The sequence below is a fragment of the Euprymna scolopes genome, chromosome 2 (genome assembly GCF_053919585.1).
Source record: "Euprymna scolopes isolate OS-2025 chromosome 2, ASM5391958v1, whole genome shotgun sequence".
Classification (NCBI taxonomy): Eukaryota; Metazoa; Mollusca; class Cephalopoda; order Sepiida; family Sepiolidae; genus Euprymna; species Euprymna scolopes.
In genome coordinates this window covers 168,284,887-168,301,009 of record NC_136483.1, presented here as the reverse complement: position 1 = coordinate 168,301,009, position 16,123 = coordinate 168,284,887, and the positions used below count along the sequence as shown (strand labels likewise).

Sequence of the window (16,123 nt, the reverse complement as noted above, 5' to 3'; positions counted from 1 at the left end):
TTGGAAAAAGAGTTAAAAACATTTAATGTGAAAAGGAAACACTTAATAACTTTTTAGATTAAATATGTTTTGAACTCTTTTTCAAAGTGTTTTTTTAACCTGTTTTATTAACTATTTGCTCTTATTATAAGCTCTATCTCCTATTTGGTTTTATTGAGGTTTTACATCATGTTGAGATTACTTTTTAAATCTTAATTCTTTAATATTAATAATATACTTTAGTTTTACCATCTTGGATCATTTTGGTAAATTTAATTGTAATTTTTATTTTATATATATATATATATATAAAGCTGAACGTCTGTGTGTGTGTTTGGTCACAGATAGGCTCCTATATGGTTGACTATTATAGAAAACTGATCACATATAATGATAGAAGATGTATCGAGACACAGGAATGGGTATGTTTGATCTGGCATAATGATGATTCATTAAAATTGTGAGGTCTGCGGACGCGCCTGATTCACAAAGTATGGAAATAAAAAATTTTAAAATTAAAAATAAATGTTTACAAGAGTTTTTGATATAGATGTACATAAGAATACTTTGATAAGTATGTTTTAACTTAAATAGGAATGGTATAATAAAATTATGGGGTCTGCGTTTGCGCCTATCCCCCATAGAATGGAAATAGGCACAAACTTTAATAAAGACTTTTCATATCTATCTGCGTAAGTATACTTTGATACTTATGTTTCAGTTTGAAGAAATATGGTATAATAAAATTATTGGGTGTCCGTTTGCGCCTGACCTCCATAGAATGGAAATATGTCACAAAGTTTAACAAGGTTTTTTAATAAAGATCCACAGAATATTGTGATAAGTGTTTCAGTGTGAACAGGTATGGTATAATAAATTATGGAGTTTATCTATTTTATTTTTACTTTCATCATATTTTGCTTTGGTTTTGATACCCCCAAATTCGAAGCTATCTCTTTACAACCCTTCCTTTTCATAACCTATCATACTTTCATGAGTCAGTCCATTTTCTGTAGGCTGTTTTTGAACCCAGTCAACGGGATAGGCTTAAATATGATATTGTAATTTATACAGATTTCATGTTTATTATGATTGAGGCAATACTCTATTGATTATTATATTGTACCCAATATATAGTAGTGCATCTCCCTAGCGTGACCTGGTTGTAAAATATGCTTAAATATATTTTAATTAATGCAGATTTCGGATTTAGTATTATCGAGCCAATACTCCATAGATTATCATATTGTACCCAATATATAGTAGTGGTTTCAAAAGAAAAAAAAAAAATGAGTTGTGTGCCATCAGTTAAAATTGAAACCAAAACATATCCCGTTCCGGCTTTAGTTAAGTTTGAAAAGTTTGTTAGAAATGACGTCATGACGATAAAATTTGAGACGGTGACAAACAAATTTAGACTTTTTAATATAATACAAGATTCAAGCAAGGACGCCCAACTGGGCCAGAGTTTTATAATATATATGTAGCTAGTTTGGGTGCCCAGCATTGCTCAGGTGTTTGGAGGTTTGTGTTGAGCAAAAAGAAAGTGGTAGTAGGCAGGCAAGCTTGAACCCGTACCGCGAAGGAGGAAAAGAATGTAAAAAAAAAAAAAAAAAAAAAAGTGACGTCTTTGCCGTTGTCCATCGCCAAACTGGAAGTGGCAAAGGTTTAAATTAAGGCTAGTCAATCGAAAAGAGGGGATGACTTTCAAAAATATCGGCGAAAAAAGACCCCCCCCCTGTAGAAAAGTGCCCAGTTGAGGGCGAAGGAATTAATGTTTTTAGCCAATGTTTCAATATTTGTTGTCTGAGGGGTCAAAACAATACTGATCTCGTGAAAATCGAAGTTTCGCATGTTTTAGGCAGACATGCAAATAAACATACATACATTTAAACAGACAGGTGAGATTTATATTATAGACTAGTGGGGGTACCCAGCATTGCCCGGGTGTTTTGGGGTGTGTGTAGGAGAGGGTGACCCTGTTTTAATATTATTTAAAAAAAAAAAACGATGTTAAGAAAAATTGGAAAAACCAAAACAAAGCAAAATAGCAAACAAACGTAAAAAAAAAAAAAAAAAAAGTTGTAAAAGAGGAAAAAAAGTTTAGGTAGAAAAACTGGCTTGAACCCAAAGCATCGAGGCTAAGACGGGGAAAAAATGCCCGACACGTTACCTCTACGCCAAAGAGACATACACTTAATAACGGATAAAATTAAACCTTTAAAAACACTTGCAGGTGGTTGAAACTAACGTCAACGTTTTCTAGGTCAAGCATGACGTCATTGTTGTAGTAGCAGGAGCAGAGAAAATGAAGGAACGATTTTTTTCGGCACCCTCCTTGTAGAAAAGGGCCCAGTTAAGGGCGAAGGAATTAATGTTTTTGGCCTATTTTTCGATATTTGTTGGGCGAAGGTTGGAGCTTTAAAATGATACCTATCTGGCGAAAATCCGTGTCAAAAGTTTTTGCGAGACATACAAACACACACAAACATTTTCACTTTTATATATATATATATATATATATATATAGATGAGTTTATGACACTGAACTTTGAAAGAAATCACAACAAAAACATGTATGCACTTACGTTATAGTCAATAATGTTAGTACAAATTAGGAAAGCATTTCTAACAAGGCTTGAAAATGGTCTAACAAAATGTTTTGTTTTATAAACCTTAAAAATGAAAGTAAAAGATTTTATTTGAAATTTATAATTTTAAAAGTAAAGTATAAAAATTTAATTTAAAAAATTAAGTCTAAAAAAATCAATTTGGATTTATTTTATGTTATGTACATTTTCGGACACTTAAGATTTTTTTTTTTTACAAGGGGGTCACCACTTATCAAGGCCCGGAAGCCACTCAGGGATAAGGGTTATTGCAAATACAGTACGTTAGTGTGGAGATTTAATGAAGTGTTTACTTAAGAGGGCGGTTCAATAGGAATTTGTTAACGTTGGACTTGAAGACCTCCAAGTTGTAGTCAGGTGGGAAGCAGGCAGACGGAACAGAGTTCCACAGGCGTGCAGTTCTAAGAAAGAAGAAAGAAGCTTTTCCACGTTTTGATTTAGGCACAGATAATGAGTGGGGGAAATTTTTCACAGTGGATTCAGCTAGACGGGTGTTTTTCATGAAAGATTGGCGAGAGAGAATGAGAGATTGGAGTTCAGACGAGCACCTGCCATGGAAATAACGATAAAACAAGGATAGGCTCGCAACGTCTCTTCTGTGGGAGAGAGGTTGCAGGGTAGAGAAAAGGGCATCCCCCACTAAGCCACGAAGTCTATTTTGTACTCTGTCAAGGCAGGATAGGCTGTTTTTAGCAGCTCCTGTCCAGATATGGCAGCAGTATTCCATCCTTGGACGTACTTGGCTTTTATATAGATAGATAAAATTTATGTATTTATTTAGCAGTTAATGATATAGATGTATAATTTTCAACTACATTTTTCTTTTTAAGTGCAACACAATGTGCATCACATAAAATAAATCCAAGGTTATTTTTAGATTTAAATTACATTTTTATGCGATTCTTTGTAAAGTGTAGGAAAGTGCACTTTAAAAATTGATAAATTTTTAATGAAGTTTTGTATTTCAGTTTTTAGTTTATATTCTTAGATCTTCTTTCTTTTCCTTTCTTTCCTTTCTATACGTTTTCTTTGTTTGTTTCCTTTTTTCTTTTCTTCCCTTTTCTTTCTTTAGTTTCTTTTTCTTTCCCCCCCCCTCTATTTCGTCTGTTCCCCTCCTTTATTTTGTTCCTGTTTAATCTGTCCTTCTGTTTTATTTTGTTTCTCTTTCTTTCTTTCCTCTTTTCTTTCTTTCTTTCCCCTTTTGTCCTTCCCTTCTTTCTTTCCTTCCTTCCCCCTCTTTCTTGCCTTTCTTTCACTTTTTTCATGTATTTTTCTCTTCTTTCCTATGTTAAAGTTTTACTCCTTCCTCCCTAAACTTTCTCTTGACTGACCTTCCCTTTCCTCTTCTCTGGGGGCTTTTTTTCAACAATGTTCTCTACTTAATGGGGGGTGGATATAAAGATATAGAGGAGTTGCATTCATCCGACCTTTTTCCTACCGTTGTGCAGCAAAAAGCCTGTCAGTCATAATTAACAATGGCCTCATCATCTTGACACCCTTGCACTTGACAATCCATGACCCCCAATGCACCTCTCATGGCTCCCTCATACTCATCTATATGCAGTGACGGATTTATAATTCCAGAAAAAAAATGATCCTCGATCTGTAATTTCTTCCATTTTCAATTTCTTCATCTTTTATTTCCTTTTTTTAAGATTTTTTTTTTATTGGGTGTGCATATGAGGTGGTCAGCAGATTAGGGGTAGGGCCTTGTGTCAATCCGTCAGAAAAAGCAATTACCTTTTTAGAGTTGCCACTTTTTTTTTTTTCCATGAATGAGAACAAAGAATTCAGTCTTTATAAAATGCTCAACAACATCTCCAATATGAACAGAGATGCTGCCCACTTAGTAGTCCAAGCACCAGTCAAAGTACCATCCCTCTAATGTTTGTGCTCCTTTTTTGTTGCCCTGGGATCTGATGACCATATTTACTTATCCTCTGTTTAGTAAATTAGTAGGGGATGACCTCTTCTCGTTCTTACAACCTCTTACTCATCAAAGAGAGCTTGCTAGTCTTTTTCTGCTCCATCATTACTTTCATGGCAAAACTTGTCATGCTACAACTGTAAATGATTTTCCTTTCTTCCTCTGTGTACTTAAAACTAAATAGAACTTCCATGAACATGGAATATACGGAAAATGAATAATAGAACTTCTGTGAAGTTCTATATAGAACTTCACAGAAGTTTCTTACCAAGAATTTTCTATCTGCAGAACACAATATCTCGGGGCTACTTCCCAATTAATTACAGCATAGTTGTTTTCAAGTCAATTATTAACAAATTCTTAAGCCGTCCCATTAAGTAATCAGTTTCAGCCCAGATCCAACTATGATCCTTAATGCTGAAGGTATTTGTCTTACCATCCACTTGACAAAAATCATTAACCTGGTCCTGGAGTGGCCTTTGGGCTTTGATGAGCGATGACTCATTACTAGGTCTATGACAACAGCATATTCTTTTCATTGCTTTGACTCTCGAGTATATAGCCGACACAGTTAATCAACTGAGAACCACATTACTCTATATAAAAGTATATAAGATATCAGTGGATATATACCTGAGAGCCAAAACAAGGAAAAGAATATGCTGTTGTCCTAGCCCTACCTATTAGTAAAAATGCTTTTTGAAGCACATTAACCTGAAGAAATTATGCACAATCCAACTCAAGATGATTACATTTCAGCTTAATTATCAGTGGAACAATATTATCGTGTGTAACGTTACACACGTTTACACATGCATTAACATGTAAATACCTGGGAGCCAACATGTTGTAGCAGGGTATGTCGCAAGGAATATAGGACAAGTAATAACTCGACTCCTTTCCCTTTTTTTTAATTTTTTACAAGCATTCTCCCGCCACGCGTGACTTCTCATTACAACTGTGACGTCCCTCACATGATCGTTCCTCTAACATGCTCTCTCTCCTTTATATAGTCCTTTTACTTATAGTGACGTCATTTCGCATTTTGTATCCATTTGCATATGTGCGTCCACACTGTTACGTGGGGTCTGTGTTCACGCCGAGTGTCGAGAGAATGGAAATATGATGATGCATGGTAAGAAACACATGACGAATGAAGACTATAACTGTGGACTTTCCATGTGTCCCACTAATGTATATAATAATACCTTAAGTCTTTTCAAGGAATATCGCATTTGTGGAAAAACGATACCACGGAGCTGCTTCCCAGCTAACTACAATATGGTTGTTTTGAAGTCTAATGTTAACAAATTCTCATTGATCTATTGTAAGTCAAATTCTGCTCAGTTTCAAGAATCATTACAAATCCTTATGCTGTTTCGCTAATCATGTGACAAACTAACCAACCTTTATCCTTTGGTTGCTTTTCGGTCTTGATGAGCAGTGATCTATTGGTACATTAAGACAAAACCATACGATACAATGTTGCAAATAATAAGAGCTCTGTAAACTTGTTTTATGTAATAACGATCATGCCTTTCATTGGTTATGTCTTTTGCTATCTGTTTTGGGGGGGGATGGGGGAGAATACACTGTCTTCTCCTGTAGAGGGCCCCGTTTCCTGGTTCCCTGACTGTACTAACATGCAAAAGGTACGACTCCTTAATAGTAGCTGCTTATGTTCCAAGTCTTGTTTAGGGCATAAATGATTAAAAAAAACAAACAAAGAAACAACCTACCTTTAAAAATATACATTTGATGAATCATTTACTATATTTTTTTTTTTTTTTTTTTTTTTTTTTTTTTTTTTTTTTTAATGAGGGAGATATCACTTAAGTCCTGAAGGCCACTCGAGGATAAAGGTTAATGAGTGTAAAAAGATCACCACGACAACAGTATAGTAATCGTTAGTGGTGAAAATTGTGTAGAACTTAATTATTTAAGGGGACAGCTCAACAAGAACTTGTTTACATTGGACTTGAAGATGACCATATTGTAGTCAGCTGGAAAGCAGGCCAGGGAACAGAATTCCGTATGCGAGTAGTTCTAGGAAAGAAGCTTGAGAGTGGTTGTAGCTAGACGAGTTGTTGTTTTTCTTTGTGAAGGTTTGGCAAGGTGGGACCATAGATTGAAGCTCAGATGAATATTTACCATTAAAATAAGGAGAGAGTAGGGACTTGCAACGTCTCTTCTGTGGAATGAATCGGAAAGAGGTGGAAGTATGTGATTGATCTAATGGAATTGACTATGAAAGCGTGAACTCTAATCGGATCTTTTGCTGTTATTTACAGGCTAATACTTTTGAGGAAAGGTATGAGCCCTCTGTTTCATCTCCCCTGCCTCTCCCCGGTTAACAACTTGTGTTAAAAGCAGGTTTTAATTAATAATTACCCGATATTTTGATTTCTTATTCATTTGTATTATTCCTATCCAAGCAAAGAAATATCTTCTTATAATGGTGATATGGTGTCTGTCTAGAACGAAAACACGGCCAAATATCTCAGATTTTATTATTGGAAACATTGTTAGTTGTTTAATTTTTATGTCATTACTGCTTTGTGTTTATCTAAATGAAATGTTTTGAATGGATTGCTTTAAGTGTCCCAAAGAATCAACCTACCAGGAAATGCTGATGGGGCTGCTGAAGCAATTTTTGTAGATCAGAGGGCATTTACCATAGTGCTTCTCAAAACTACACTTCGCCCTCCTCGTGGTATTCTAGTACCAATTTCAAATCGCTATAAAATGTTCGTACAATTTTTTTAGGTTAAACTTTTTTGTGTGTTGATGGGAGGCTGCATAATCCTACTGCCTCCATAAGTGAAATCATGAAACTTCAGTTGCCAGAATCCTAAACTGCGTTAATGATATTTAATTTATTTATTTGCGGACTATTATCCGATCTTTTCTAGTTGTTTAACGACGTTTCGGCCAACTATTCTTTTGGCCTTTGTCAGGTTGTTGACCACGTTAGAGGATTAAGTTGGCCAAAACGTGGTGAAACAACAACAACTATGGAAGGCAGTAATTACTGAAGATACAGTTGGAGATTCAGCATTCCTATCCTGTCGCGGTTAACCACCTGAAGAAGGCCAGAGAAATAGTTGGGCAAAACGTCGTTAAACAACAACTATAAAAGATGAGGATAATAGTCCGCAAATAAATAAATAAAATATACAAATTACTCATCTCAAAAGAATTCCAATAATTGAATGCATTAATGATGTTCTTAAAATTTTTTTCCCGTCCATGTTGGTTCATCAACCTCTTATTTGTATGTAAATAAAGCAATCAACCAGTAATGTATTATTTGATGTGTGATCGATTTCCTTTGAAACTGATTAGTTATTTGTTTCTCCATTTCTTTCCCTGCAGGTATCGGAAGACTGGTAGTATTAATCCCGGTCAGATCGGTGGCAGCAAGCCGAAAGTGACCACGCCCGATGTTGTCAATAAAGTGCGTCAGTACAAATTAGAGAATCCACAAATGTTTGCCTGGGAAATAAGACAAAAGTAAGTTTACTCTTCGGCTAGTGTTGGGAATCAGAAATCAGAAAAATTGGAACTTTTTGGGGTATTGGTTGGTTGTTTTTGTTTTACGGCATATCAACCCTTTTCGGGTTATTTAATGCCGAATCCAAAGATTTTGAAGAAAAAATTTTTTTAATAGAATATATTTGTTGTTTTCACGTCAGTTTCTATTTAACCCATAGTTGGGACCCTAACAGGTACTACCACTCCGGGTCAGAGTGGACCTGGGAGCAATGGTAATTAAAGGGTGGCTCCACACTTCCCAAACCCCACAAGCTGGGGCCTCACCACTGGATATAGTTTAAGGTCATATCCAGGACCCCCATTGAGGGACTTTTATCCTCTGCAGGGGGGCAGTCGGCGTATTCTAATGCCCCACCGACAGGGCCATGGGGTATTTGAATCGGTATCCAAAGAATTCATACCTATTTTCTAATGCCAAAAATCGATCCTTTTCCTTGCTTCTTTTGTTATTTGTTTTTTGTTTTAAAGCTTAATTTTCCATTGCTAATTCTAATGATGAAATGATAAATTATGATTTTAATCAGCAGTAAAAATAAAATTTATAGATCCCTTCTTTCACAAGTGTAATTTTGCATGTGAAAATATATGCATATATTACTCGAGTTATTAATTGAATTAACTTGCGTAATTAATAAGAATTAAATAAAAACCAACTACTCTATAATTAACTTTTTGGAGATTTTTAAAGATCAGAATTGGTAATCATATCAGAATTAGGGAAAAATATTGGAACTGTCCCATCGACGAAACGTTGCATCCCTCTGCTTGTTCTACAAGTATTTTAATGGTGAATGCTCTGACGAACTGCAGACACTTGTACCCCCACGACGTAGACACCCTCGACAAACCCGACAGGCAGCTAAATCCCACCCCCACACAGTAGAGATCCCTAGATGTAAAAGATCTTTCTACTCCAGTAGTTTCTTCCCCAGAACCGCTAGACTCTGGAATTCCATTCCAGGATCCTGCTTCCCTACATGTACTAACATGCAGAAGTTCAAGTGCAACGTGAACCGACATCTTGCTGCCCAAATCCCTACATAGTGTCCCAGCAGTTGTTGACCTTGATAGTAGCCCCCTACACCTGAGTGGCAATGTGCCTTGTTTGGGTGAAAATGTAATAAAAAAAAAAATTTAAAAAAACTACTCTCGGCCTGAACTTAAATTTCAATCAAAGATTTGAATGACGTTTTGCAAAATATATTTTACAACTTGCTCATTAAAATCTAAAATGAATAAGATTTATGTTCAGAAAATTCTGAGATGCGGATTGATAATTTGGATTATTCGGACTATTATTCTTATCTTGAGATATACCATAATTATTAATGTTGCTCCAATTTACCCTCAAGAGTATGAATTAAAAAGAAATGTGCCTATATTTTATCTGAGGTATTGCTAAAAGAGAATATATCAGTTTTGTGAGTGTGCCTTGTGTAGTTTTTACTATTACCTAGACACACAGATAACTTTCCTTTTTCTATTTTGAAACCTGCTTGGTAAAGTTTAAAGTGATTCAGTTTGCTATGTAAGCTTAACATAAAATGTTTTCTCTGGACTTGATATTTTCCAAGGATTTTTTCAGTAGTCTAAAAATATTTATTTAATTTAAAAAAAAAAAAAAAAAAAAAAAAAAAAAATACAAAAAGCTCCCGGCTTATATTGACCTTGTAAACAATTGAAAAAACAAAATAATGTATATATTTCAATTTGTTTTTTCTTTTTATCTGTGTAGATTACTTGAAGATGGCGTTTGCTCTGAGAAAAATATACCAAGCATCAGTTCAATCAACCGAATTATTCGAGACAAAGCAATTTTGCATCGACGGAATCTTGAAAGCTTTGCTCATCTCACGGAAGAAGAGGTAAAAATATTTTTTTTCCGATTCTTATTCATCAAATCAGAAGTAAAAACTTAAAGGTTAACCATACTAACTCTCATTAGATCAAAGTTGAGTAATATAGAACCTAGTTAGTTCATACAGCGTGGAACAATAAATTTGTCGCCCAAAAGAAAACAACACTACAGCTTTATTTTAAAACTTTTATTGAAAAAAATCAATTCAGGTAACTTGATTATGTAATAGAGCTGACATCTATTCAATGTAGCCGCCTTCAGTCTCAATCACCACCTTGATGCGGGTCTGGAACTGGGAGCATGCCTTTTCCACAAGCATCGGCGCGAGCTCCGCAAATACTCGGCAGATGGCGGCGATCAGGCTGGCTTTTATGTTGTAGGAGGAGGTCCTGTTGGTGATGTTCTCGACGTATGACTAAAAGTAGTCTAGCGGGTTCAGGTCAGGGGAGACAGGGGGCTAGTGAGAGAGGGGTACAAAGTCGTAGCACTTTTCTGAAGCCAAGCCTGGGTCTCTTTGGACTTGTGAGCTGGCGTTGAGTCCTGCTGCAACATCTAGGGTCTGCCAACAGCCACCTGATTGAACCAGGGGATTACCATACTCTTTACCACATCCAGGTTCGCTTTAGTGTTGACTTTCAAGCCGACTTCAAAGATGTGAGGTGGCATGATGTGGCCCTCACTTGAAACCACGCCAAAGACCTTAATCGTGGCCGGATACTTTGTTTTCATCACCCTGCATACAAATGATTTGACTTTAAGACTAAAATTAATATGTTAATCTTTAACTAAGCAACAGGTTAGTGAGCAAATTTATTTAAATAAAAACAAACTGGAAAAATCTTATTGCTTCAAACGAATTCACAAAATATTAAATATTTATATAAAGATTACTAGCAGGGGGAAGGGAGGCTTTAGTTTGGTTGTAAAATACGCTTAAATATGATATTTTAATTTTGTCCAGATTTGTATAAATTATTGTAGTCATGATTTCATAAGTAAAAAAAAAAAAAGTATTTGGGGGCCATCAACTAGAATCGAAACCAAACGCAAAACTGTAGCATTCAAAGCTGGTGACGTTACGACCGTACCAATGTGACACGCATATGAACTGATTAAAAATAAACTAAGATGAATGTACAAAATGTATAACAGTTTTTTTCAATTTTGACCCATTTTTGACCCCTTAAGAACTATTTTAATCGGCTAAGGACCCATAAAAGAACGGTCCATAAAAAAATCCAATCATTTGAGGCTCCCTAGCGTCGCTCTACGGTATTTAGTTTCAGAAGAGATAGTTTGAAAATATTGAAAAAGACAGACAAACATAGTTTTATAAATTATATTTCTATAAAGATAATTTAAAGAACACAAAACAATGCAGAGGTATAACAGACACAACAATATAACGAGTTATGCAGAGTCCATCTTTTTTTTTTTTTTTTTTTTTTTTTTTTTTAATACAATGTACAGGATGTCTCAGAAAAATTTTTTGTGACATTTTCGAATCTCTTAGTGCATGTTATCAACATTATCTGGACAAAAATGGTCATCAATTTGAACATTTGCAAACATGATTCTTCAATTGCATTTGTTTTCTGTATTCAGAGTTGTTCCATTTCACTTTATGTTCATAAATAAATATCTTACCATTTGAAGTGTGAGTACATTTTTTTGAGACAGCCTGTATTTTTAAGTATGTAATGCAGGTATTTAAAAAATATTGTTTCTAAGAAAAACCCAGATTCCAAAAACAAAACATCAAATTGATTTAAAACTGGAAAAAAAAAAAAAAAAAACCTGCACAGAATTGTTTTTTGTGAAAAAATCGATGCATTTTTCACTTGTATTATTTTCTTTGAAATCCAAATTGTTACAGTTCTGAGGTTTGACTGTAACTTATCAGTTTTAGGTTCTATATTGCGTATTAGAAGATATACCCAGCATTGCCCGGTATTAAATGTAACGTTAAATTCCTTTTAAAAAAAAAAAAAAAAAGTAAAGAAACTGAAACATATGCATGTGAGTGTTAGGTTTTTTCTAAAGCGTTTACTTCTTGTAAATAAAAAAAATATTCAAGATACCAAAACCTAAAGACAGTGAGTCAAGTACGATAACCATTTGACCAGCTTGCCACGAACTTTAAAAAATGTTTTCAAAATTTGTGAAAAAGTTGACTAACAAATAAAAATCCAATGACTCCCCCTACCAAGTACTAATTTTTCAATTCTGTTTAGTAACCCTTTTTTTTCTAGATGAAAACTGATTGAAAGGTTTTTCATATATCTGAATACCTTATATACCAAATTTCAAGTCTGTAGATCCAAAATTCGTTGAGTCTATTGGTTGAGAAATGTCCTCATGCCTTCTCACTTTTATAAATATATAGATAAGTTTATTTTATTTTTTTTAAACATTTTTCGACTAACTTCTGTATATCTTTCTATTGCAGTTAACCGGCTGTGATGAAATAGAGGAGTCGATTCTTCAGAGGGCATACTACATTGGCCAGTTACCAACGCAGCTGTCTGCAGAATCGCTCTCGACTGCAGCCTCAATGGCCCAGTCTAGCTTCTACAATGTGATGAGTTCTCGTTCTGCTTCCGTGTCGATTTACAACAACAGCGTCCATTCACCGGCTGATCTAAAGAACGGGGATAACAAGCCCATCACTAGTCCAAGTATGACTGGACATACGAGTTCTCAGCGAAGACCAAAGTCCTCCGATGGTGTTTCCGACCTCACCACCACAAGCCATCCTACGTCGGACTCTTGCCACTCTAAAGGTGGAGGTGTTGAAACCACGCACAAGAGCACACCGTCAATATCCACCAAGTCGGAACGGTTGCAGGATGTCATCACCCACCTGTTCAATCAAGCATCGGCCACGTATTCATCATCTGTACAGAACACACTACCAACCTCTCGTTCTGAGAAAACTTCCGGCCTTGCTGATACGACTGATTCCAATTCGGTTAGCAAGAAATCTGAAATGCCTACTCCTTCTGGGAATCCATCTGTTCTGATCTCGCACTCTTTGACACACAAGGCAGTGTCCATTGCCAATTCTGAGATTAATTTACCGAACTCATCTTTCAGTAGCGCTGAGAACATTCTCGGCACTAGAAGTAACACAAACTCTCCACATCTTCGGGGTGCAGTTTCCTCAAAGTCGGTGTCAAATTCGGCTGACCATGGGCGTTCATCGTCCAGTAAAGGCTCTGCGTCCAGCTCTATAAAATCCCCTGAGCCTTTGTCTGGAACGAATCGATCTTCAAATGTAGCTGGTTCTTCAAAAATGTCATCCGCAATGCCTATTGGTTTTGACAAATTTGGTGCTGTCTACTATGACTATAGTCTGCCTGATCGCGGCTTGGGTCAAACACGACCCAACCGTAATATGAATATTTCACCATCGTGTTTAAGTCCCGCAGCTGCTGCAGTCTGCTTTTACCCAAATGGTTTGCACTCTTTAAAATCACCTGTTGATTTCTCTGCATGCAGTCCGGGTCTGGACACATCTGGCACTGCCACCCCTCTTGATCTATCCGCATCTGCTTCTAAGGAGTCTATAGTTCCGAGTCCACTTCGGAAATCTGTCAAAACATCAGAAAAGTTGTCTGAGGCACGTCGGAACACCCCAGTTTTGGATGAGTCTCATGACGATGTCAAAACGCCTCTCTCCCTGCGTTCTGTTAATATAGTGCCAAGCACGCCAACACCGCCACCAATAGTGGCATCAGTTGCATCTCCACCTGAGGAGAAGCAAGATATTAACCAAGCCAAAGCCACCGTGCCAACCGTGAAAACTCCATATGAAAGGCATTTCCTTATCTTTGGAGAGAATGAACTTGAGATCATTTCCGTCGGCAAGAATAAATGGATTGTACGAAACGAATTGGAACTCTGCCGAATGGCCAAAGCAGAGGTGAAAAAACTTGGTAGTCCAAGTCCAGAAGAATCCTGTTCTAAATCCTCGAATGATAAAAGACATGTATGTAAGCATTCTGCCAAAGTTGTCTGTCCGAATACAGACTCATGTGTTCATCCAGGCCATTCACCAGAAGATAATTCCGTCTGTTCTGGTTTCAAATGTTCTCCGAGTCCATGCTGTGCATCACCTAAGTCCGCATCTCCTCCACAGTGTCCTCCAACCGCTAACAGTCCCAAAGACCAAAAACCTGCTTGTTCCAACCATAAAAGAGCCAATGATTCTCCTGGAGAAATCAATGGTATTTCTGCTAAAATTCGTCGAAGCTCTTCTCCTTCACAATTCACCGTCGCTGCTAGTCCCAAATCTAAATCTACGTGTAACGACATATCAATTATGAGCGATGGTGCTGAAGCTGGTCCGACAATTGAGAAGAATACCTCTGTCCAAAACACGCCATCCAAGAGTGTACCAGCAACTGCTGAGGATTGCTTGCCGGCAACGAACTCTGACCCTTTGGGTGAAGAAGATACTGAAGAAGGCGATGCTGCATCATCGTCTTGTGACGAGTCAGGTGAGTCGCCAGCGGCTGCGGCAGCACCATCGGACAGTGAAGGCAGTAAGTGTCCCACACTACAGAGAATGTTGAAGACCACTTGAGGACGGCTGTCAAGTGTGCTTCGTTCACACTCACTCCTTCACTCACATTGAAACGCGCACGCCTAAAATAACACACATCGTTTATAGGTGCATATAAAGATGAACCCGAAATTGTTCCGATGGAATGGACCCCCTTCCCCTTCTTCATCCGTATTTTTATTTGAAATTCATTGATATGGTAGGAGACTTGAGTGGCAAAGATATTAATACAGTATCTTTTTCTTTTTTTTTTTTTTTTTTGGAAAAAGAAGACAAAAGAAAATAACGTAAACAAGTCTCGTATCATTTTTCCTCCTCCTGCTTCGTCTCCTCATCCCTTTAAGAGAACGTGTGCATAAGACATGTTCACAAGTGTAATTATTCTTTCTCTCATAGTTGTTGATTGAAAACTTTCAATTATTTTATTTTTGTTAAAGAAAGAGAACAGAAGAAAAAAATTTTTTAAATGGGGCAGGCTAAAAGAGAAAAGGCTTTTAAAAACAATATTATTTTTTTTTTATGCTTTAATATTTTAGTCGGATCAAGCCAGTTCTGTGGGGGAAAAAAAAGTTTTAAATGGTAGAGCAGAACTTCTCGGGCTTCTGGGTATTGTCTGATGATTTTTATCATATTATTTATAGATGGTTATGGTCCCATAGCAAACTTTATTTATGCCTAAATAATTTAAACAGGATTGGTATTGGCGGGTAGGTAAAAAGGTCTCCACTCCATGCAAACATACACAAATAATTAAAAATGCAAAAATTCTTCAAAATACTATATACAGCCAAATGTTTATATTAATTTAAAAATACTTTGTAGACGTGTTCTAATTCTTTGATTACAAATGGGTCCCTTTCCTTAAATCTAGGGGTTCATGAGTGGTTCAATGGATAACATGAGAACTATGGAACTAACAGTTCAGAGTCCTGTCAGATCTATAGCACTCAATTATGTACGAAGACTGTTATGAAAGGTATGAACCCACAATCTCTTTCCAGCTATCGGTAAAATTGAAACTTGTGTTTAATTTAGCGCATACAATGAATTAATTATAATAAGTATTTTGCTTCAGCATTTACATCCCGAAAAGGGTTGATATGCCATAAAACAAACTGAAAGGATCTTTTAAAAATTATAAGTTAAAAAAAGTTCACAACAAAAAATAAATGTAATATCAATATATATATTTTTTTTTTTCTGTTTTCATCTTAGCATATTTCTGCAATATTGCCTGGGTATCATATGTTGAACGTAGTTGATAAAACTTAAAAAGATATATATATATATATATTATTTTAAATTTTTTTTTTTTTTTTTTTTTTTCAGGGAAGTTACCACTTATCAAGGCCTAAAGGCCACTTGAGGATAAGGGTTAGTGTGTGTACAGCGATGGAAATTGTGTAGAAGTTAACTCTTTGAGGGAACGGCTCAGCAAGAACTTGTTTACATTAAACTTGAAAGCAACCATGTTGTAGTCAATCGAAAAGCAGGCTAGCAGAAAAGGGTTCCACAGGTGGGCAGTTTTAGGAAAGAAACTTTGTTCATGGAACTTGCCTTTTGGCACAGATAGAGAGTAGAGAAAATTGTTGATCGTGATTGTAGCT

At 36.2% G+C, this 16,123-nt stretch overlaps 1 protein-coding gene across 6 annotated transcripts in view; it reads left to right on the top strand.

The window, feature by feature from the left end:
- LOC145298702 (uncharacterized) overlaps positions 1 to 15,686 on the top strand; it is a 324,302-nt gene extending 308,616 nt beyond the window's left edge. For all 6 annotated transcript variants that reach the window (XM_080144343.1, XM_080144342.1, XM_080144337.1 and 3 more), the window contains 3 exons: positions 7,912 to 8,049; positions 9,827 to 9,956; positions 12,399 to 15,686. In XM_080144343.1, the coding sequence (XP_080000469.1) occupies positions 7,912 to 8,049; positions 9,827 to 9,956; positions 12,399 to 14,537 (2,407 nt within the window). In that variant the 3' untranslated portion in view covers positions 14,538 to 15,686. The remainder of the gene's footprint in view (positions 1 to 7,911; positions 8,050 to 9,826; positions 9,957 to 12,398) is intronic.
- The last annotated feature ends 437 nt before the right edge of the window (positions 15,687 to 16,123 follow it).